Here is a 23,233-nt window from a genome sequence, read left to right as displayed (position 1 = left end):
AATTGTAGAATTTTGATAGCCCACTATTTTAAAAAGTGGCAATGTAGTGCCACTGGCATAAGTTTATACTAATTGAAATGTAATATGCTTATTATAACCCATTAGCCATTTTCACTTTTAATAAAGCATTAGCCATTTTCACTTTTAATAAAGCACTAAATTGTAATTGTTGGGTTCCACACTGACCTCTCTCTCCTCTCTTTAGGGTACAGTGTTTAGCCTGGAGGAGGAGCAGGGAGTGATCATAGCCGAGGACAGCAACGACATTTACATCCTGTCTGGAGAACAGCTTCCTGGCCAGCTCAGTCCCCCCGCGTCGCTGCTGGGCACCGGAGACAGCAGTGGTCCGGGCAGCTGGCAGACGGAGAGCTTACCCGTGTCTCTGGCAGGCAACGATTCCTGGGCACAGGTGAGCATGATGGACCACCCCGAAGATGTCAAGAGTCTGGACAGCAACGAGGGCGCCCTGGCTGAGGAGCGCAGTGAGAACAACTCCTCCAACTCTGACATTGTGCATGTGGAGCGAGAGGATGCAGAGGAGGGCGGGGTCGAGTTGCAGGAGAGCATGCTGAGTGTGCTGGGGACGGAGAGCGAGCTGGCTGAGCTGAGGGCGGAGTTTAGGGATGACACCCCGCTTCCTGTCCCAGCAGCCCCAGAGCCCGTGGTGGTATATCTGGAGGAGCCGGTCATCATAGAGACGCCTGCTCCCCTGTCGGCGGTTCTGTCAGAGCTGCATGCCCCATCATCTGTCCCCGTGTCAGAGCCCGAGCCCTCTGCTCCAGACCCTATGATTGAGCCTGCCCCTGTTGTGGAGGCAGCACCACCATCCCCCGCCAAGGCACCCTCTACTCCCCCATCAGCAAAGCCAGTTCCAGAACCAGAGCCTGTTCCAGAGCCAGTCGCAGCACCGCCAGAGCCAGTTCCAGAGGAGCCCCAGCCTGAACCTCAGTCAGAGACTGTGCTGGAGCCGGCTGCAGCGCCCCTCCTGGAGGCACTCCCAGCTCCTGTGGCCCCAGCCGAGGAGACCCCGGTGCAGACAGAACCAGAGCACAAGTCGGAGATCCCAGTGCTGCTGTATGGTGGAGCTGCTCTGGTGGCCCTAGCTGCTGTGGTGACCTGGGGAGTCATGACCCACCGGAAGAAGTAGCCTAGCAGTGCTCCTGAACCGGGTTGCAGACCTCGCCTCCTCCCTGGTCCCTGCCTGGCTCACTGCTGCTAATCTGGGCTGCTGGGCCCGCCCTTACCAGGTGGACACACCATGTGAACAATTAATTATTTTCCTTCTCTCCATTTTTTGTTTTCCCCCATTCTCCTCTCTGCTCATCTGGCAATTTGATATGTTTTTCTTCAGTTGCTGCCTCCAACCCATCCTCTCAAACTGGAAAGGACATTTGTATAATTTTCTAGCGATTTCTATGTTTTCCAGGTGCTTGGTTCTGTTCGGTGCCATGCGGATGCACGTCACAGACACACCCTGTTTGTATGTTACTCTCTCGGCTGGAGCTTGGGGTACCTCTTTGTCCTCAGAGTCTAGTGGGTGTAGCGCAGAAGACTCAGAAATCCCTGTTCTATTGCAGGGAAAAGGGAAGCTATTCCAATATTTTCATATACAAAAATCTAAGTTCTGATCACATTATGTCCTCTGAAAAGCAAACCTGTCTTCAAGGATTAGATGAGCATGTTTGTTTATGGCAATTAACTAATCATGATTAGACTTTTGTTTTGTTTTTAGAATTCACTGTACTGGAGACACTGATGTGCCTATAAAATTTGTCTGCAAAATTGAGCCCCATAAAGAGACAATATTTTTCATAAAGCACTTGATAGGTATTAATAATATCGCACTTAAATGTAAAGTAGATACACATGACCAAAAGTATGTGGACACCTGCTTGTCGAACATCTCATTCCAAAATCAAGGGCATTAATATGGAGTTGGTCCCCTCTTTGCTGTTATAACAGCCTCTACTCTTCTGGGAAGGCTTTCCACTAGATGTTGGAACATTGCTGCGGGGACTTGCTTCCATTCAGCCACAACAGCATTAGTGAGGTCGGGCACTGATGTTGGGCTATTAGGCCTGGCTCACAGTCAGCGTTCCAATTCATCCCAAAGGTGTTCGATGGGATTGAGTTCAGGGCTCTGTGCAAGCCAGTCAAGTTTTTCCACACCGATCTCGACAAACCATTTCTGTTTGGACCTTGCTTTGTGCACGGGGGCATTGTCATGCTGAAACAGGAAAGGGCCTTCTCCAAACTGTTGCCACACAGTTGGAAGCACAGAATTGTCTAGAATGTCATTGTATGCTTTATCATTAAGAATTCCCTTCACTGGAACTAAGGGGCCAAGCCCGAACCATGAAATACAGCCCCAGACCATTATTCCTCTTCCACCGAACTTTACAGTTGGCACTATGCATTGGGGCAGGTAGCGTTCTCCTGCCATCAACCAAACCCAGATTTGTCCATCGGGACTGTCAGTTGATGAACCGTGATTCATCGCTCATATCCAATGACGGCGAGTTTACACCACTCCAGCCGACGCTTAGCATTGTAACGGATGTGCCCGAATCCACTAATTTGAAGGGGTGTCCACATAGTGTATGTTTATCTACTTCTTTCCAGTCACTTACTACACCACCTAAGTGTTATTTTGTTACATTTTTGGAAATTGAGGGATTCCACTTTAAGATGCGAATAGGATGCCGTGACTCAATTCATTTTTCACAATGTATATATCACTAACTAATTCAGTCATTTAGTAAACAGACTCCTGTGTCTCTTATAGCTTTAGATAGTTACGATTTGTGATCATATTGCATTAATATGACTGCAATTAAATTGATTTTGAACATAAAAACAAATTCTGAGGATAAAGATTACCGCAGCTCACAGCCAGTGGCATACACTCTTGCGTTTGATTACTAACCATCTCCTTGAAAATAGGCATTTAGATTATCTGGTATAGAACTGTCAATGGTCACTAACAACCTTGTGTGTGTTAACTATTGTGTTTGCGTGAGTGAAACTAAAGCCAGCTTAACCATGATGGCACCATGGTCAATAATGTTCTATGTACTGTACCATGTGCTCTGACAGGGAATGGAGGGTTGGGAATGACTGCACCAAGACACTGAATTTCATATTCTTTTGTTCAACACAAGTCGTGTTCAAGAGGGATACAAGGTTTGATTTAAAAATAAAACTCGAAAGATAATTACTTGATTTCATCTGATGTTGTGAAACTATAAAATCAAAAGGAGAAATTAGTTTAATCTTGAATCAATTTATGCTCTCATTCCCAACTCCCCCAGTCTAACTTCACAGGGACTGCCTTTCTTCAGCTACCCTGTCCTCAACCCCTATGTTTTGCCAGGTGCCGTTTGTCCCCTCGGCTGGCCCAAACTGCCCACCCAGCACTGCCTTGCCATTCCGCTGTAACCCCATAGCGTGCCTACCTTGTACAGAGACTTACAAAGCTTAACAGCTGCGTCTGCTGGCTTCTTCCCACTACTACCTAATCTTCTCTTGAAGGGGTCAGCTCCATCCATTTCTCAAGTCAGAGTGGAGGTCTGTCCACAACTTGACGAGTAGGAATGACACATGCCAGCCCTGCCACAGACAATCAACATAGGCAACATTCCCACTAAGGGAAACATATCTTCCTGTTAGTTGGGTACAATGTGAATCTAAAAATAAAATCTACACTGTAGGCCTCAGGTGTCAAGAGAACAAAAACAACTTTTTTTTTTTTACTGGGCACTCAAGTCTGGAGCATGAAATGTGAACACTTGATCCAAGTGAAAAAGTAGTAGTGGTTCCAGCTGTGTGTTCACTGTTCAGTGGATTCCCACTTGGTCAATGTCAAAACTGAAGATGCACACAACTCACTTCTGTTTAGCCAAGTGTAAATACAATCATGTGTGGTTAGGGTTTGGGGTAGTTGTATGGGAGACAAATTACCAAAAATGGTGTTGTTCCTCGTTCGATTGAATGCAAATGTACGTCAGTGTTAGATAATAGGTATGCAAATTATCTGAAATGTACCTGGAAACTGAGTATTTGGAAAGTACAGTATGGATGTAAAATCCCCATCTTGGCACTTTACCAAGTTCCCTATATGTGCAGTTTGAGACCAGAATACATCATGTAAACTGCATCGTTGTGGTTTTGGACACATGAACAAGTTAATAAAATGGTTCTCCCTTACATCATTTTATTACTCTTAAGTTTATTTTAAATGGATCTTTATGCATACAACAAACCAAAAGGCATTTAACAAAAAGGGATTTATCCCTTTTGAGGAAGCCATGTATTGTTACAAAACTATTTTGGGGAAAAAACATGTAACAAATCATTTAAGCACAATGTGGAAGTGAAAACAGCAGACGATGCATGACACTTCTCCATCCCTTTCAGTATCAGAACTGGTAAAATAAAAGCACTGAAGTTTCCAAATCCAGCGGCAAACACTTTCATATCTTTTCACAAAAATGATTGGAAGTTATACATTTACAGAGCAGCTTGATAAGAAAATGAATGTGCCCCTGAACTACACTAAATGGCCCACTCACTACTGATTGGTAATCAAGCATCAGGCTCAGTGTACATCCTGAGTGGGGAGTCCGTAGAGTTTGGGGTTTGTTTTGAAGTCACCTGGCCACTGTAGGGTTTATGAACTGAACTGCTGCGCTGAACAGATTACGGAGCAGCAGAGGGGCGCGCTCACACACCCCCTTCACCAGGGTCAGTGTGAGGGCCATGATCACCTTCTCCTGGGGTAGATAGTCCAGCACGGGGCCCAGGCCCTGCTTCTTCACCCACTCCACTTCCAGGGCTAGGTGGTGCTTCCACCGCTGAGGAAACACAGACATCAGACTCGTGACATACTTATGGATTGATTTTATACCCGTTACTAGATTATTTTAGAACCCCTGTGGTTTCAATTCACAGCAGCAACAACATGATTTGGACATACATTCCTAGACAAATCTACACTGAGTTACAGTTCATATAAGAAAATCAGTCAATTGAAATCAATTGGATTTCACATGACCGGGCAGGGGAGCAGCCACCCACTGGGAAGCCAGGCCCAGCCAATGTGTTATTCCCTCACAAAAAGGGCTTTATTACAGTCAGAAATAGTCCTCAGTTTCATCAGCTGTCCTGGTGGCTGGTCTCAGACAATCCCAAGAAGAAGCCGGATGTTGAGATCCTGGGCTGGCATGGTTACACGTGGTCTGAGATGGTTGGATGTACTGCCAAATTCTCTAAAAACGACATTGGAGGTGGCTAATTGTAGAGAAATTAACATTAAGTTCTCTGGCAACAGCTCTGGTGGACATTCCTGCAGTCAGCATGCCAATTGCACGCTCTCTTACATGAGACATCTGTGGCATTGTGTTGTGTGACAAACTGCACATTTTAGAGGCCTTTTATTGTTCCCAGCAGAAGGTATACCTGTGTTATGGTGCTGTTTACAGTGGCTTGCAAAGTATTCACCCCCTTTGCATTTTTCCTATTTTGTTGCTTTACAACCTGGAATTAAAATTGATTTATACAACATGCCTACCACTTTGAAGACGCAAAATATTTTTTTTTTTGTGAAACAAAGACAAAAAAAAGAACTTGAGCGTGCATAACTATTCACCCCCCCAAAGGCAATACTTTGTAGAGCCACCTTCTGCAGCAATTACAGCTGCAAGTCTCTTGGGGTATGTCTCTATACGCTTGGCACATCTAGCCACTGGGATTTTTGTCCATTCTTCAAGGCAAAACTGGTGTACAGCAATTTTTAAGTCATACCACAGATTCTCAATTGGATTGAGGTCTGGGCTTTGACTAGGCCATTCCAATACATTTAACTGTTTCCCCTTAAACCACGAGTGTTGCTTTAGCAGTATGCTTAAGGTCATTGTCCTGCTGGAACCTCCATCCCAGTCTCAAATCTCTGGAAGACTGAAACAGGTTTCCCTCAAGAATTTCCCTGTATTTAGCACCATCCTTCAGTTCTGACCAGTTTCCCAGTCCCCACTGATGAAAAACATCCCCACAGCATAATGCTGCCACCACCATGCTTCACTGCGGGGATGGTGTTCTCGGGGTGATGAGAGGTGTTGGGTTTGCGTTAGACATAGCGTTTTCCTTGATGGCCAAAAGGATACATTTTAGGCTCATCTAACCAGAGTACCTTCTCTATATGTTTGGAGAGTCTCCCACATGCCTTTTGGTGAACACCAAACGTGTTTGCTTATTTTTTTTCTTTAAGCAATGGCTTTTCTGGCCACTTCCGTAAAGCCCAGCTCTGTGGAGTGTACAGCTTAGAGTGGTCCTATGGACAGATACTCCAATCTCCGCTGTGGAGCTTTGCAGCTCCTTCAGGGTTACCTTTGGTCTCTTTGTTGCCTCTGATTAATGCCCTCCTTGCCTGGTCTGTGAGTTTTGGTGGGTGGCCCTCTCTTGGCAGGTTTGTTGTGGTACCATATTCTTTAATAATGGATTGAATGGTGCTCCGTAGGATGTTCAAAGTTTCAGATATTTATTTATAACCCAACCCTGATCTGTACTTCTCCACAACTTTGTCCCTGACCTGTTTGGAGAGCTCCTTGGTCTTCATGGTGCCACTGGCTTGCTGGTGTCCCTTGCTTAGTGGTGTTGTCGACTCTGGGGCTTTTCAGAATTATGTATGTATGTATGTATGTAGATAATGTGACACTTGAAGTCCACCTGTGTGCAATCTAACTAATTATGTGACTTCTGGTACAACCAATTACAGTCAGATCTTATTTAGGGGCTTCATAGCTAAGGGTTGAATACATATGCACACACCACTTCTATTTTTTTGAAACAAGTCCATTTTTTCCCCATTTCACCAATTTGGACTTTTGTCCATTTCATGAAATCCAAATAAAAAATCTATTTAAATTACAGGTTGTAATGCAACAAAATAGTATTTTTCCTAAGGGGGATGGATACTTTTGCAAAGCACTGTAGTATTTAATTAGGATCCCTTTTAGCCATTGCAAAAGCATCAGCTACTCTTCCTGGGGTCCACATGAAACATGACATACAGAACATTATTAGCCAAGGACTGAAACACATACATTTCAAATGTCACACAGCCTGCACATACACACAATGTCTAATACATAATAAAAACAGTGCAAATTACAATACATTATGTATAAAATGGCTGTGTCTCTTCACAGCCCCTTTGTGTGGTAAGGTTGTAGCGGTATTTATTAGAGAGGGGTAAAGAAAGATTTTGTTGGGGCGCCAGGCAGGTATTAACCATGCCGAAAGGAAAAGAGTAGAACAGAGAGTACCACTACCAGTACCACTACCAGACCCACACACATCAACAGAAGAGACTGCCTAGAGTGTAGCCTGTTTGCCAGATAGCCAGTGGAGAGAAAAGAAGACATACCATATAAACCCATGTCACAGCACAGGGGTAACCCCACCAATAATACCCCATACGATAATAATGGCAGAGCAATTGAACTGCAACTTCATAAAAACAATATACAAAAAAGAACCCAGTCATCAACAGAGGATTTGCAATAATCTGTATTACCTTCCAGTGGAGGAGTGCAGAGGGTATTAATGTGGAGGGTGTTCATAGACAAAAAAAGGCCTTAAAATGTCCACAATCTTCTCGGCCACATGTCATTAGCACACCCCACCTCAATACAGTTCAACTAACAATCCACAACTTGCAAGCAACCTCCCTTTTAACTAAAATGTCCACCCAAATACTTCTGGCAGGGCAATAATAGTCCAGCGCTAATGAACATCAACGGGAAGTGCATTTGAAAAATAGAAAGTCTGCTGCAGTGTAAAGCACTGGAACGATAGAGGGAAGAAAAAGAGAGAGAGAGAGCAAGAGAGATCTTAGCTGTGGTCTTCAGGCTTGCAGTTGTCCTGTCTGACCGTCCGATGGTTTGTATGTCAAAGCTTCGCAACAATGTTGCTACTAATCCATGCGATCCATAACCTTTGCAGTCCCAAACGATAACAACCACGACCTAGAGCGGTCACACCGATGATTCGTTTATAAAGTGTTTAACTCAAACACGCTAAAAATAAACAGACTTCTGCAGCATAGCACACACAATCAAACACACAATCAAACACACAATCAAACACACAATCAAGCCAACCAAGAGCGCCTTCCCAGAGAGCTGCAAGAGCCGTCTTTATCTTCTCCTTCCTTACTGCTGATGCGCTCTTAAAGTGGCAGCGCACGGTGAAGGCTCCGTGCAGGATTGCACCACAGGGTGTTCATGTTTTTTTTACATTTCTTTTTTTTAAAGGTTTTATTGCTAGCTTGAGTTACCTGGGGTGGCAGAGAGTTCCATTTAGTAATGGCTCTATTTAATACTGTGCGTTTCCCAGCTTCTGTTCTGGACCTGGGGACTGTGAAGAGACATCTGGTTGCATGTCTTTTCTGATATCGACAAGTGTCCGTACTGTGTGCCAACTGCTTGAACAGACAGTTCGGTACCTTCAACACATCAACACCTCACACAAAGACCAATAGTGATGTAGTCAATCTCTCCTCAACTTTGAGACAGAAGACTTAATTTGTTTAAACATTTTTACCCCTTTTTCTCCCCAATTTTGTGATATCTAAATTGGTCGTAACAGTCTTGTCCCATTGCTGCAACTCCCGTACGGACTGGGGAGAGGCGAAGGTCGAGAGCCATGCGTCCTCCGAAACACGACCCTGCCAAGCAGCACTGTTTCTTGACACACTGCTCGCTTAACCTGGAAGCCAGCCACACCAATGTGTCAGAGGAAACACCGTACAGTTGGCGACTGAAGTCAGCTAGAGTGCGATGGGACAAGGACATCCCGGCCAGCCAAACCCTCCCCTAACCCGGCGATGCTGGGCCAATTGTGCGACGCCTCATGGGTTTCCCGGTTGCGGCCGGCTGTGACAGCCTGGTATCGAACCCAGGTCTTTAGTGACGTCTCAGTGGCGCAGCCTTAGACCGCTGCGCCACTCGGGAGGCCGAGCAAGGAAAGACTTACATGCATGTTACTGACACTTTCCCTCGGTGTACAGTAAGAGCGATATGTGTGGTTTGTTCTGGACCAACTGCAATTTACGTATGTCGTTCTTTGCCTTGACCACACAGCTGGGCAGTAGTCCAGGTGCGACAAAACTTGACCCAGTTGGACATGTTTGGTCGACTGAGATGTCAAGAAGGCAGAACAACGCCCTATCACGAACAGACCTCTTCCCATTTTAGCAACCATTAAGTGTATATGTTTTGACCATGACAGCTTGCTATCTAGGGTTACAGCCAGCAGTTTAGTCTCCTCAACTTGCTCAATAGCCACATTATTCAATAATATATCTAAAATAAGGTTTAGCATTTAGCAAGTGATTTGTCCCAAAAATGATACTTTTAGTTTGAGAAATGTAGCACCAGCCTATTGCTAGTTACCCATTCTAAAACTGACTGGAGCTCTATGTTAAGGGTTTCAGTTGTTTATTTATTTAACTGTTGCAGATGATGTTTATACTGTTGCGTCGTCAGCGTACATAGACACACAGGCTTTATTCAAGGTCCGTGGAAGGTCAATGGTAAAAACAGAAAACAATAAATGGCCCAAGCCGGCTCGGCTGCCCTGCGGTACACCACACTCAACTGAATTTGCATGAGAGAAGCTTCCATTAACGAACACCCTCTGTTTTCTATTAGATAGGTAACTAAATCCATTATAAGGCAGAGGATGCAAAACCGTAACACCTACGTTTTTTCAGCAATAGGTTAGGATCAATGACATCAAAAGCTGCACTGAAGCATAAAAAAAATAGCTTCCACAATCTTCTCACTAGAGGTCGACCGATTAATCGGAATGGCCGATTAATTAGGGCCGATTTCAAGTTTTCATAATCGGTAATCGGTATTTTTGGCCACCGATTTAAAAAAAATAAAAATAATTACACCTTTATTTAACTAGGCAAGTCAGATTAAGAACACATTCTTATTTACAATGACGGCCTAGAAACGGGGGTTAACTGCCTTGTTCAGGGGGGATTCGTTTTTGCAACCTTCGGTTACCAGTCCAACGCTCTAACCACCTGCTTTACATTGCACTCCACAAGGATTAACAGGCTGACTACCTGTAACGCGAGGGCAGCAAGAAGCAAAGGTAAGTTGCTAGCTAGCATTAGACTTATAAAAAACTATCAATCTTAACATAATCACTAGTTAACTACACATGGTTGATGATATTACTAGTTTATCTAGCGTGTCCTGCGTTGCATATAATCAATGCGGTGCCTGTTAATTTTCATTGAATCACAGCCTACTTCGACAAACGGGTGTTGACTTAACAAGCGCATTTGCGAAAAAAGTACTGTCGTTGCACCAATGTACCTAACCATAAACATCAATGCCTAACAGGAATATTTAGACTTAGTCACCCGTTAGATAAAATACGGAACAGTTCCGTATGTCACTGAAAGAAAAAGAGATGATAGTTTCCAGATTCAACCATATTAATGACCCAAGGCTCGTATTCTGTGTGTTTATTATATTATAATTAAGTCTATGATTTGATAGAGCAGTCTGACTGAGCGGTGGTAGGCAGCAGCAGGCTCGTAAGCATTCATTCAAACAGCCCTTCGCTGTGCTTCAAGCATTGCGCTGTTTATGACTTCAACCTGGGTGGGTATAATTTGTGGAACGTTCCAACAGGAATCTATTCCAAGAACTTCGTAAATAACAAGGTTTCCAAAAAACAACGCATACAAAGTTGTATAGCGGCAGAATAAGATACCGGGTAGAGAGTGGTCTATTTCATTGCGTTTTTCACTCATCATGTTTATTCCAAAAAATGTCTGTTTGCCTATGGACAAACATTAAGAATAAGCTATGTGGTGAGTTGATGCCTATTTGGCAGCTAGTTAGCTAGGTTTGTATGCGTTGCTACTTTGTATGCGTTGTTGGTTGGCAACCTTTTACTTTACGTTTTTTTGGAACAGATTCCTGTTGCAACGTTCCACAAATTATACCCACCCCTTCAAGCCTATCAACTCCCAAGATTAGGCTGGTGTAACCGATGTGAAATAGCTAGCTAGTTAGCCGGGTGCACGCTAATAGCGTTTCAAACGTCACTCGCTCTGAGACTTGGAGTAGTTTTTTCCCTTCCTCTGCATTGGTAACGCTGCTTCGAGGGTGGCTGTTGTCGATGTGTTCCTGGTTTGAGCCCAGGTAGGAGCGAGGAGAGGGACGGAAGCTATACTGTTACACTGGCAATACTAAAGTGCCTATAAGAACATCCAATAGTCAAAGGTATATGAAATACAAATCGTATAGAGAGAAATAGTCCTATAATTCCTATAATAATATAATAACTACAACCTAAAACGTCTTACCTGGGAATATTGAAGACTCATGTTAAAAGGAACCACCAGCTTTCATATGTTCTCATGTTCTGAGCAAGGAACTTAAACGTTAGCTTTCTTACATGGCACATATTGCACTTTTACTTTCTTCTCCAACACTTTGTTTTTGCATTATTTAAACCAAATTGAACATGTTTCATTATTTATTTGAGGCTAAATAGATTTTATTGATGTATTATATTAAGTTAAAATAAGTGTTCATTCAGTATTGTTGTAATTGTCATTATATAGAAAAAATATATATATAATAATAAGCCGATTAAATCGGTAGCGGCTTTTTTGGCCCTCCAATAATCGGTATCGGCGTTGAAAAATCATAATCGGTCGACCTCTACTTCTTACTATCAATTTCTTTCAGCCAATCATCAGTCATTTGTGTCAGTGCCAAGCATGTTGAGCCCTTCCCTATAAGCATGCTGAAAGTCTTAACTTGTTTTCTGTAAAATAACTATTTGATCAAACCATTTTTTCCAAAAGTTTGCTAAGCACTTAACAGGCTGATTGGTCGGCTGTTTGAACCATTAAAAGGGTGCTCTGCTATTCTTGGGCAGAGTAATGACCTTTGCATCCCCCCATGTCTGAGGGCACACACTGTTTTCTAGACTAAAATTGAAGATGTGGCAAACAGGAGTCACAATGTATTCCACAACCAACCTCAGCAATTTACCATCCAGGTTTTCAGTACCGGGTGGTTTGTCCTTATTTATAGATGCCAATAATTTTTGGGGGGCTTCTTCCACACCCACTTTGTGGAACTCAAAACTACAGTGCTCGTCTTTCATTATTTGGTCCATTATGCATGAATATGAAGACACGGCCTTTGTTGTTTGCATGTCATAACTAAATTTGCTAATCTTGTCAACAAAAAAGTGAAAGTAGTTGGCAATATCAAAGGGTTTTGTTATGAACAAGCCATCTGCCTCAATGAAGGATGGAGCCGAGTTAGCCTTCTTGCCTAGGATTTCATTTAAAGTACTCCAGAGCTTTTTATTATCATTCTTTATATCATTTATCTTTGTTCCATAGTATAGTTTCTTTTTGTTTAGTGATTTCTCAATTTACTGTATGTTTGCCAGTCTGCTGTGTTGTCAGACTTATTAGCCTCATCCCTCTCAACCATACAATTTTTCAATTTGTCATCTATCCAGGGGGATTTGCCAGCTTCTTGATATGCCACACCTGTTAGGTGGATGGATTAGCTTGGAAAAGGAGAAATGCTCACTAACAAGGATGTAATCAAATTTGTGCACAAAATGTGAGAGAAATAAGCCTTTTCTGCGTATGGAAAAAAATCTAGGATCTTTTATTTCAGCTCATGAAACATGGGACCAACACTTTACATGTTGGGCTTATATTTTTGTTCAGTATAGTTCTGAGCAATCCAAGTAACAAGGATTCCAGAAACTTACCCCAATGGAATACTTCTGCAGTTTCTTGGTTAGATTCTCAGCAGCCTGGGCCATCACACTACGCTCAAGCTGATCAGCTATTTCAATCAGCCCTGCAGCGACACCTCTCAGGGCTTCTTCATCGGCAGGGTTATCTGGAGGGCAAAGAGCATGTTAGTCAAAATCATATTGAATATGAACAGCTATAAAGTATCCACATGTTGATGTCAACACAGTATCATTTTCAATCACTTACACAACAATTCAACCCAGATGTGCCAGATCCCTGTCACGTAGTACAATAAAACTAAGATGTCCAGCAGTATATGTACTGCCACTTTTCTAATATCCTTTTCATATACAGACAAAAATCCCACTATTTTACCATGCCAGCTTTTGTACATATGTGAAAGGGGTAGGGGGTAAAAACCATGGGGCAATTCCACAGTAACAGAATGCTGGAACTCTGATGTTTCACTTTAAAATGTATGCCAAACAAAAAACAATGATTGCAAAGTTAAACAAACCATACAAGTCATCCTTGTGCATAGAGTTGTATCGTTTGTTGACCTTTGTAATCATTGTTTTTCTTGGCATAGTCTCAGAATCATTATTTTACTGTGAAATTGCCTCATGGTAAATTAAAACCCACATAAAGACCTAGCCATGATTCCTGCATTTTCACAGACCCTGTAACCAAAATACAGGTATCGGGTCTGTGTGAATGGTTCTCTGCTTTTTTGTAGGTAAACTCATTAACATACCATTTTTTAAAGGCCCAGTGAAGTCAAAATTAGGTTTTCCTGTGTTTTGTATTATATTGTACAACAGCTGATTAAACTAAAGCTATAAAATTGTGAAAGAAATGTATCTGTTATTTCCTGATAGTTGCTGGTTGAAAATACAATCTACACAGGACCTTCTAATCAGCAGGTTTGCATGGGCGGAAGTTTCGGCTTTCCATGGTGACATCACCATGTGGTAAATTGGTTAATAGACCAATAATAAAAAAGAGTTCCAAAGCTCTCTGCTAATATATTATCGTACGGTACTTAATTGTTACCCATAAATGTTTTGATATGTATATAAAAACAGCTGCATTGGGCCATTAACACCTCCCTAATTTGAAATGCAAACAACCCAATCGTTTAACAACACCTCACAATTTGCCAGTTAGTCACAGAATGTATAAATGGGGTATACCAGCAAATACATGGTCAATAAGGGTCTGTTTGAAAGGGAGTCATAAAAACATTGTCTTACATCGTCTGTCTGAAATTAGTGTAAGGCACCCAGCTGGGGATTAATTCTGCTACCATGTTTGCACAGCACACAGACCAACAACTCATGACCTTCCAGTTACCTATATTCTGCTTGTTTAATCTAGATTTAAGCACAAAACAATGTAGAATCAAAATTGTATTGGTCAATCAAGCCCATACTTATTCCCTGAGTCATGTTAAGGTAACACATTTTCCAAGGTGCATTTGAAACCTGTCACCAGTTGTGTCATTCAGAAAGAAAGACCTTGTGATCTTGGGACTAAGGTTCTATCTGCACATAGCATAGTTCTGAGATATTGAGCATCAAAGATTTCACATCCCAGAACTGTTTGGTAGAGAATTCCTCGTTCATAACCCATTAAGGTCCTTACTTTAAAAATGTACCTAAAGTGCGGAGTATCAAAATCCTGAGACATTTGTAAATCAGTTTTTTAGGGGGATGCAATTGCAGATAGAACCTTATGGTTCTGAAATGTCAATCTGGGTTTGAGGTTCTGACACTTCTGAATTAGACATGTTGAGTTAAGAAAACTGTAGCTATTTGAATACATAAATGATAGTGTTCTATCTTTGTAAAATATAATAACACTATCAAATACATTAAGAAATGTATTATGATCATCAGCTGAATTACTGTCACTGAACAACATAATTTACTTGAAGATTTCCGACTGTTGTTTTTTGCTTGAGTGGCATTATTGCTGGCTTGACTAGCCTGCCCTAGACCATACATAGAGAGAGATGGCAAAGACGTGTGTATTTGTTCAGGCTTGTGATTACAGATAGAACCTTATAGCACCAAGTTCAAATTGCTATATACAGAGAGCTTTCCAGTTTTTTCACTTTAAGATGTACTACGCGGAAATCACTCCGCCATTTCCTGGTGTAGAGAATAATTGTACCATCTAAACTGCTGTGAGATCTTTTCCGTAACCAAAAATAGTATTTTCAGCTGTTTGAAGTTACAAAAGTACTAAAACAAAAGTAAAAGAAGCAAAAACAAAACTTGAGAACGGGAAGCATAGAAATAGCACACCTAAAACAGATTTACCGCTTCTAAGACTTGCTTTCAATGAGAATAACAGATCTATAACAGACTGTTCTATGTGAATTTGGTCTAGTCGCCGGACAGTTACATATCGCAGCTTTAAAATTGACTTCACAGACATATGAAGTTCAAATATATGTGACTAACTATTTTTTGACAAAAATGTCAGAACCTTACGGTCTACAGGTCTTGACAAAACTAAGTGAATGTGACTGATGGAATTTCAATCATACTATAAAAGAAAAACAAACCAACTCACCGGGCCATGCCAGCGCAGCCTGAGGCTCAAGCCCCTCCAGTAAGATCCTACTGCTGCTGCAGAAGTGTCCATCTGTCTGAAGCTCGCCCTCCTCGTGGATGTTAAGACCCAGACCATTGCCGTTTATGTCCTGGGTTCGCTTCAGCTCCTGGGCCAAAGAGTCCAGCTGTATCCGGAGCTCCGCGCTGCTGCAGCTCTGCTGCTGAAGGAAAGTCAGAAAGACCAGGGGAGTGCACTGAACATTCCCACAGTCCATCGCTGTTCTGCTACAGGGAAAAGCATAACATAATCTAGCCATTGCAATTTCTTCAGATATAAACTAACTCTAAAGTTCATAGTTTCTTACGAATGCATTTTCACCAAAGTATTTACTAGCTAGCTGAACGTTACAAAGAGGACACAGTGAGCAGCTAAGTAGTTAACATGTAGAAGCGCGCTACATTCGATTCAATGGTGTGCGAACAAAACAAGTCAAGCTAGCTAACGTTAGCAAGCTATTTAACGTCACTTTTGCCCGTGTTGATGCTAGCAAATAGCAATACACTCAATACTAACAAATAGCAATACACTCAATACTAACATATTTTCTCTGTTCACTCACCGTCTAAAAACAGTAAATATATTGGGTGGTAAAGTTTAGCTTGCTTATTACAACTTGAAATAGCTAGCAACACACGCTGATTGACACCGCCGAGTCGGAGCTGGCCCTCATTCCTTTCCAGACAACACACACGCACTCCATCAGTTTGGGCAAATTGGGGGTTTGGGACATTTCCCCGCCACGGACTGGTTTTACTACATATGTGGCTACATTGGGCGGATTCGATTACGCTGAGTCGTGGAGTACCGGCCCGTGACATGAGAGCAAAAACGGTGAGGGAGGCGCTCTTTCTCAAATATAACACTAATCTGTGCCGCTCGGTCATTTGTCAACAAAGCATGGTGCATTATCCAGAAACATCTATTTTCCATGAAAGACATTTTTTTTCTATTTTAATTGGGAAGGGAGATAAAGCGTATCACCTTTGCATTGGAAAACATAGAATCCTACTAATTACACTTGCTTAAATCACTTTTGTTTTGAGCCGACGCCACCGTGGGCTTTACACGGGGCAACTGGTTTACCCCGGGAGGCCAGCCGGTTCCAAATCGAATACCCTCAGTTTCGATGCAAAACACGCCTACCCTACACCGGCGCCCAGGCGGGATTAACGGAACTCCCTCGTAGCTACTATAGTGTGTTGGTGTGCCATTTCTCGGAAGATCCAAACTAATTGCGAATGAAATTTTTGAAGACTCCATTGAAATGGGCTACTTATTAAATAGGGCTAAACGTGATTGTGAACCATTCCAGCCCTGCTGACAACGTTCTCTAAATCCTAAACCAAATTGCATACATACAGGCTATCCTCAGATCAATAATACCAGGCTTCTTTCAACAAGACAATACGCGGTTTTGCATGCTGTAAAAAAAGCGACATGACCTAACCACACGAAATGGCTGGTCCAAAAACAAGGATTTACAGTAGCATACAATACTTCTCCCATTTCATGACCAATTAACAAAAAGTAGATGTTAATGGGAGGATGATGTAACCCAAATTGTTTTGAATCTTCCATACGCACACGTGATATACTTGTGTGGGGTTTCCCCTTCAGCCCAGTGCTGTTACTGCAAGATAAGGAAGTCATGCTAGGAGTCGGGACCAAAACATTGGTCTCAACTGTACAATGACGAAAAAGAAAAAAAAAAATGCAATTGCAAATATGGTTAAGTGTGATTAGTGACTGCTTTATCCCTGCATTTAATGTTGAATGACATTTTAGGTAAAATGTAAAATACTGACCCCAAACAAGGGTATTGGTTTAGGTCTAATCATATATTGTTAACTCTATGGTGGTTTACGGTCAGAGAAATGAATATGCATGAGAAGTAAACATGCACGTGACTACCCCTTGAAATAAAAGCTGTCCTTCCACCAGTTATATTAACACAGTTCTGTACCAATAGATAAACTGTCTAAACCTCTGGAAAGTCCCACAGTTAATGTGGTTTCCGTAATTCCGATGCCCTTTGATAAACAATTAAAGTGTGACTTCAATGAAAGACAAACATGTAAAGCAGCTAAACTGCATTTCTTTCTAGTGTCCTTATGATGAAACACTCTTTAGATGTTTCAGTGGTCTACACTTTCAAAGTAAGGCAAACATATTACAAAGAACTCAAGCCTGAGGGCCATTTCATAAGACCTTAAAAGTTTATTTACATTGTAAAAAGCAACAAATCATTGCTGTTGATAAAACATTGCTGACTTGGCATTGCACTCACTGGTGTCTGCAGCAGTTCTCAATGGCCCAAATTTCTGCATGGTAAAACATACTACTCCACAAAAGTTAAACACTGAAAGGCCGAAGTGCTACACAATAAAATTCATGGAATTTTGCATCAAATCCTTCCCGCTTTGATATAAATTAGTCTAAAATACTGTGATTCTACTGCACTGACGCACAAAATAAAGCACCACAGGCTCTTCTAGGTAACTTTTTACCTTGCTGCTCACCAACATACATTGAGCCAGTCTAAGAAGTCCCTTGAGTCAGGGGAAACTCCGAGACTTTGCAGCGAGGAGAATCAGTGTTCTGGTACTTCCAATAAGGCCCAGCATGTGATCACCTTTCACACTCCATACCCTGGGCATCCAAAGCTCATGGACCGGGCAGCATTCCTACCGACCAGCCTCCGCCCAGCTTTGGGCAAGGACCCTGTATTAATGGGCTGCTGTAGCCCAGGGGGAAAAGCCTGCTGTGGGGACAGTGCTGCCAAACGAGCCTCCTGCAGCTCTCTGTGGAGGAATCGAGAGGGTGTTTATGTACATGGAATAATTCACTTTAATAATAGTTTGAAAGCATAAATAATTTCTTCAGTCTCATACTTTACTGATCAAGTCATTATATAAACAACCAGCAGGAATTTTGTGCAGTGGTGTAAAGAACTTCAAATGCTACTTAAGTCATTTTGGGGATATCTGTACTTTACTATTTATATATTTGACAACTTGTACTCCATTACATTCCTAAAAAAAATAAAAGTACTTTTTACTCCATACATTCTCCTGACACCCAGAAGTACTTTTTTGAATGCTAAGCAGGACAGGAAAATGGTCCAATTCACACACTTATCAAGAGAACATCCCTACTGCCTCTGATTTGGCACTCAATTTACAAATGAAGCATTTGTGTTTAATATGTCGTGTTGGAGTGTGCCCCGGACTATCCGTGAATAAAAAAACTAAATCATGCCATCTGGTTTGCCATAAGGAATTTGAAATGATTTACAATTTTGGAACTTAAATATTTTTTAAAAAATCTAATACTTTTACTCAGGTAGTATTTTACTGGGTGACTTTTACGCGAGTCATTCTGTTAATTAAGCCATCTTTACTTTTACTAAAGTATGACAATTGGGTACTTTTTCCACCACTGCTTTTGTGCCACAGGGGTGAAATGCATTTTTTTCCTGTTTCATTAACTGCACCCCCTAATGGAGAGTGCTGTCCAGTTCAACCAACTTCTATGCAAATGACATCTCTGCCCTCACTTTTCCAGCATGGCTGTCCTGAACCTCTCCACATTGAGCTCTCTGCGTAGTTGAGCAGCCAGCTTCCCAGTCCTCTCCTTCCTTAAAACAGGTTGTCTGCATAGCGCTGACGCAGAGGGTCGTTGAGATGGTTCCGGATCCAGCAGAGTCTGACAGACACACAAAGAAAGCTTATCCCAAACAGCTGCTAATGTAGAAAAGGCAAGAGATAAACCTTGGGACATTTGTAGATCTAGAATGAAAGGCAAATCAGTGTGTTGACTTAGCTTTGTGTGGTACTGGTTAATATCTGTCCCTTCCTAAGCTGTGAATACCGCTGCACATTTTTATTTTAACTAGGCAAGTCAGTTAAGAACAAATTCTTATTTACAATGACGGCCTACATTGATCTGGTACTCCCTGTACATAGCGCCATTCTTCTGTATTTTATTCATCATGTTAGTTACTATTTTAAAGACTCTGCATTATTGGGAAAGGTTCATAAGCAATTATTTCACTGTAAAGTCTACACCAGCTGCATTCGGCACATGATCAATAAAATTTGATTTTGATTAAACAAAAAATATATATTCAGCTGGCATTTCATAAGACGCTCCATAGAGCACATACAAAGCACGCCACGGAGAAAAAACAAGATGGTGTAAAAGACAAAGGTAGAAGAGTGCAGGCATGATCAAAACAAGTACAGTTAAGTCAATTATGGGTACATGTGGTACCTGAATGAGACTTCTGAAAGCAGGGGAGAGCTCCTGGGGCAGGCTGGGTAACTGTGCCCGTCTGAGACTGTGCCATTCATCTCCATTCTGAGGGAGAGGGGGCGACCCTGCTGCCAGCAGGACAGTCAGGCCTAGTGCAAATATGTCCGCCTTAGGCAGATTGCTGTAGTCCTGGGCAGCAGGGAGAAGCAGGGGATACAAGGTATACATTCAAACAAACATAAGTAGTCTGAATAGAGCCACAACTTTCACCGTACTTCATGCAGGACCTCGCTGGCGAGGAAGCGGCTGTCCCCCTCCTCTACTTGTGGACTGCTGCTGGACGTCACATGGCCCAGGTCACCTGCAAAGACAAACAGAAATCATAGATGGCATCTCAATGACGCAGTGCACCAAAGCTAGGAGAGAAAATGTGATAGTGAAAAACTACTACCAATTTTATAAACCACCCCTGTTGAAGGGCCTCTGTCCTCTTCCTCCTCACTCTCACCCGCTCCACCTGCGCTCGAGCATTGGCAGATGAAGATATTACCTACAAATAAGAGCGGGGTGAGAAACGGTGGAAGTGAGGAGTATACATTGATGTGAATGAGAAGAAATAAAGAGGAGACTCACTGGGTTTAATGTCCAGGTGCACAAGGCCAGAGCTGTGAATATACTTGAGACCCATGGAGACGTGCAGAAGTAGATCCCTCAACTCCAGCTCTGGAAACAGCTCTCCACATGCCTCCTTCTCTAATATGGCATCGTGGAGACTCCCACCTGCGTTGTTTACAACACAGTACATCGAGATGAGCAAAGAAAGAAAAAGTCTCATACATCAATCCAGCCATCTTACTGACAAACACTTATTCAACCCAAAAGTCAGTGTTCCTTCCCCCCTGCCAATATTCAGTCATTTAGATTAGATGTACTTAGTCACATGCACAGGGTCATAGATGTAGTTGCAGTGTACAGTGAAATACTTATGCGCCAATTGTGCAGGTGAGAACGAAACAAAAACTTTAATAATAATATCCACAGTCTACCGTCACAATACTCATTCTGTATGATCATGTGATCATCTTCAGCCCATGCTGAGTAATAGCGGACGACATGGGGGTGATGCCCAAGTACAGCATGTGCATACACCTCCTTTAAGGCCAGCTGCCTGGGGACGAAAGGAGACATTTACAAACCTCATCATTACATACTGTAAATAATAAAATAGAACATCAACGACCCTCAACATTTGATTAAGTGTAGATCAGGGGTTTGAAACTCATTCCACAGAGGGCCTAGTGTCTGCAGGTTTCAGGTTTTTCCCTTTCAATAAAGACTAAAACAACCAGGTGAGGAGAGATCTTCACTAATTATTGACCTTAAAGTCATCAATCAAGTGCAAGGGAGGAGCAAAATCCTGCAGACATTAGGAATGAGGAATGAGTTTGACTTGTAGATGATCGTTTTCCTATTCTCACGCTGATCATAAGGCCCAGCCTATTCTTAAACAGTGTGAGGCCGGTAGTGTTGACTCACTCATTGGCAGACCCGGCAAGTGGTCGGCGAGAGCGCTTGATGGCGTACAAGCAGCCGTCCAGCCTCTTCACACACTTGCACACCACTCCAAACTCCCCCGCACCGATGTGTCCAAGCTCCAGAAATTCACTCTCATACCTAGACAGCATGAAAGCCTGGACAGCCTGCCTCTACACAGACAGATGGAGGACAAAAGCAGGAAGTGGGAGAGTGAATGGCAGAGAATTAGGAGGGACAGAGGAAACGGACAAAAGAGATGAGCTTAGTGACTAAATGAGCCGTGGACAGGCAGGGGAGACAGAGAGCCAACTGTTCAAGGGACAAAAATAGTTTGTACCTTGGACGGGAGAAATGCATCATCATCCTCCGATGACGTATGGCTCGGTTTCATTCTAAAAGACGAGATGATAACTTCACAAAACCCACTCAGTCTCAAAACACTGTAGAGACTCAGATAGCACATGGTAGCAAGGCCATTACACAATCACCAAAACGCAGAAAACAATACAATTCACAATCACAACCAAACCCTTAGTTGGGTTACCTGCATCCATAGTCGTCATCGTCGTCACTCCTCCGACTCTTCCTCTTGTAGTGCTCCCTGGTCTTGCGGAACGTGTCGGGGGTGAAGGGGTTCACATTGACAGAGGGCACGCGGCTGCACTGGGAAGGGTCAGTGGAAGTGGTGAAGCGCAGAGCCCTCTGACTGCGGCATATCTTGGTGCTGGAACTGGGCAGAGCCGACTTGGACAGCAGACTCTTGGGTGAAGAGGGATATGGAGAAATAAAGCCTTCCGACATGTAAAAATGCACTGAATTCCAGTATTTTACATTGGAGGTAGCTACACATTGTAATGTAATGTGTGATGATTTGAATAGTTTCAGATGAAAGAAATCAAGAAAGTAATCCATGAGGGCATGGTCCTCTGTAGCTAAGTTGACAGAGCATGGAGTTTGCAACGTCAGGATAGCAGGTTCAATTCTTGGGACTACCCATACGTAAAATGTATGCACACATGACTAAGTCGCTTTGGATAAAAGCATCTGATAAATGGCATATATTATACATATGATAAATGTCCACACACCTTGGGAGTACTGGGGGAGTCACAGAGCCTCAGTTTCCTCCAGGCAGCATAGGGAATGGGGGTGGTCGGTGAAACTGGGATGGATGGGGATACGGTGAAGCTCCTGGTGCAATGACGCTGCACTATGGGAGTCCTGCACACAGGGTTGGGACTTAGGATCTGAGGATTGCTGGAGCTCCATTCATCCAAACTGCTGTCACTACCCTCCTCTTCCTCTCCACAGCTTGAGAAGTCCAAGTTTTGCACCGTCCAATCACTAACCATAGCCATCCCTGACTCAAGGAGTTCTAGAAGACAGGCATTGATAGTGTAGTGATTCTTCCATGATGAAACAAAGGGTCAATAAAGGGATAACCTAGTGCAAATGACTTGTTCCTTACCTTGAAAGCAATATAGAGGAGGCTGCTTTCAAGGTAACACATTTATTTTTGAAAATAAGTTAATTTCTGTTAAAGGGATAATTTAACTAAAACACCCGAATCCCTTGTAGTTCTCACATGGTTACACGCATGGCCTACTAACAAATTAATGTTTGGGAATGGGAGACAGGCGCTTGGATCATATTCCTTACTTTTAGATATTTTCCAATGCTTTGAAAGTTTTAATAAATACTCTTCTGAATTACTTACGATCAAGTTGCCTACCAGAACACCAGGTTTGAATTTCGCTGAGTATGTTAATAAACAGATTATATTTAAACTAATTAGAAACGTCATCTATCAAGTTGGCCTCTTTACTGCATCTTATTGGCTGAATGTAATGTATGTCATAAATAAACACACCTTATTTTAAAGGCACAGTAGTATGAACATTTTTAGCGTAAACAATTTATTTTATGATTCTAAATAATGCATAGAATGACATAATGTCTGTGTCCTATTAATGAATATATTTCTCAACGATTAAAATGATT

At 42.4% G+C, this 23,233-nt stretch overlaps 3 protein-coding genes across 7 annotated transcripts in view; 1 reads left to right on the top strand and 2 right to left on the bottom strand.

The window, feature by feature from the left end:
* bcl2l13 (BCL2 like 13) overlaps positions 1 to 4,211 on the top strand; it is a 49,016-nt gene extending 44,805 nt beyond the window's left edge. For all 4 annotated transcript variants that reach the window (XM_014125250.2, XM_014125248.2, XM_014125249.2 and 1 more), the window contains exon 7: positions 206 to 4,211. In XM_014125250.2, coding sequence (XP_013980725.1) covers positions 206 to 1,147 — 942 coding nt within the window. In that variant the 3' untranslated portion in view covers positions 1,148 to 4,211. The remainder of the gene's footprint in view (positions 1 to 205) is intronic.
* bida (BH3 interacting domain death agonist) lies at positions 4,209 to 16,262 on the bottom strand. 2 transcript variants are annotated; one of them, XM_014125255.2, is made up of 4 exons: positions 16,002 to 16,262; positions 15,401 to 15,663; positions 12,832 to 12,965; positions 4,209 to 4,853 (listed from the first exon to the last, which is right to left on the bottom strand). In XM_014125255.2, exons 2-4 carry the CDS (start codon positions 15,654 to 15,656, stop codon positions 4,650 to 4,652), a joined length of 594 nt encoding a protein of 197 aa, XP_013980730.1. In that variant the 5' UTR covers positions 15,657 to 15,663; positions 16,002 to 16,262; the 3' UTR covers positions 4,209 to 4,649. The 2 variants fall into 2 exon arrangements, with proteins under 2 accessions (XP_013980730.1, XP_013980731.1); XM_014125256.2 differs by having other exon boundaries at positions 15,401 to 15,666; positions 16,002 to 16,245.
* Positions 16,263 to 17,639: 1,377 nt separating this feature from the next.
* wee2 (WEE2 oocyte meiosis inhibiting kinase) lies at positions 17,640 to 23,048 on the bottom strand. Its single transcript, XM_014125252.2, has 12 exons — positions 22,950 to 23,048; positions 22,321 to 22,607; positions 21,777 to 21,991; positions 21,570 to 21,624; positions 21,233 to 21,402; positions 20,743 to 20,864; positions 20,330 to 20,476; positions 20,148 to 20,246; positions 19,972 to 20,057; positions 19,715 to 19,885; positions 18,999 to 19,147; positions 17,640 to 18,243 (listed from the first exon to the last, which is right to left on the bottom strand). The coding sequence occupies exons 2-12, from the start codon at positions 22,588 to 22,590 to the stop codon at positions 18,078 to 18,080; spliced, it is 1,650 nt and encodes a 549-aa protein (XP_013980727.1). The 5' UTR covers positions 22,591 to 22,607; positions 22,950 to 23,048; the 3' UTR covers positions 17,640 to 18,077.
* Positions 23,049 to 23,233: the final 185 nt, after the last annotated feature.

The sequence above is a fragment of the Salmo salar genome, chromosome ssa10, assembly GCF_905237065.1.
Source record: "Salmo salar chromosome ssa10, Ssal_v3.1, whole genome shotgun sequence".
NCBI lineage: Eukaryota > Metazoa > Chordata > Actinopteri > Salmoniformes > Salmonidae > Salmo > Salmo salar.
Note: the sequence above shows the minus strand (reverse complement) of the source record. Positions and strands in the feature narration are given on the sequence as shown.

Bases quoted from the DNA above. Each gene is read 5' to 3' on its own strand.
- bida (XM_014125255.2), bottom strand. From the start codon at position 15,656: ATGGACTGTGGGAATGTTCAGTGCACTCCCCTGGTCTTTCTGACTTTC. The intron at 12,966-15,400 runs GTGAGTTGGTTT...TTTGCCCTCCAG, and splicing joins GGCTGCGCTGGCATGGCCCG to ATAACCCTGCCGATGAAGAA. The intron at 4,854-12,831 runs GTAAGTTTCTGG...GTGTTTCCTCAG, and splicing joins TGCAGAAGTATTCCATTGGG to CGGTGGAAGCACCACCTAGC.
- wee2 (XM_014125252.2), bottom strand. From the start codon at position 22,590: ATGGCTATGGTTAGTGATTGGACGGTGCAAAACTTGGACTTCTCAAGC. The intron at 20,058-20,147 runs GTAGTAGTTTTT...TTGTCTTTGCAG, and splicing joins AGGGGTGGTTTATAAAATTG to GTGACCTGGGCCATGTGACG. The intron at 19,148-19,714 runs GTACCACATGTA...TGTGTCTGTCAG, and splicing joins CTTTCAGAAGTCTCATTCAG to ACTCTGCTGGATCCGGAACC.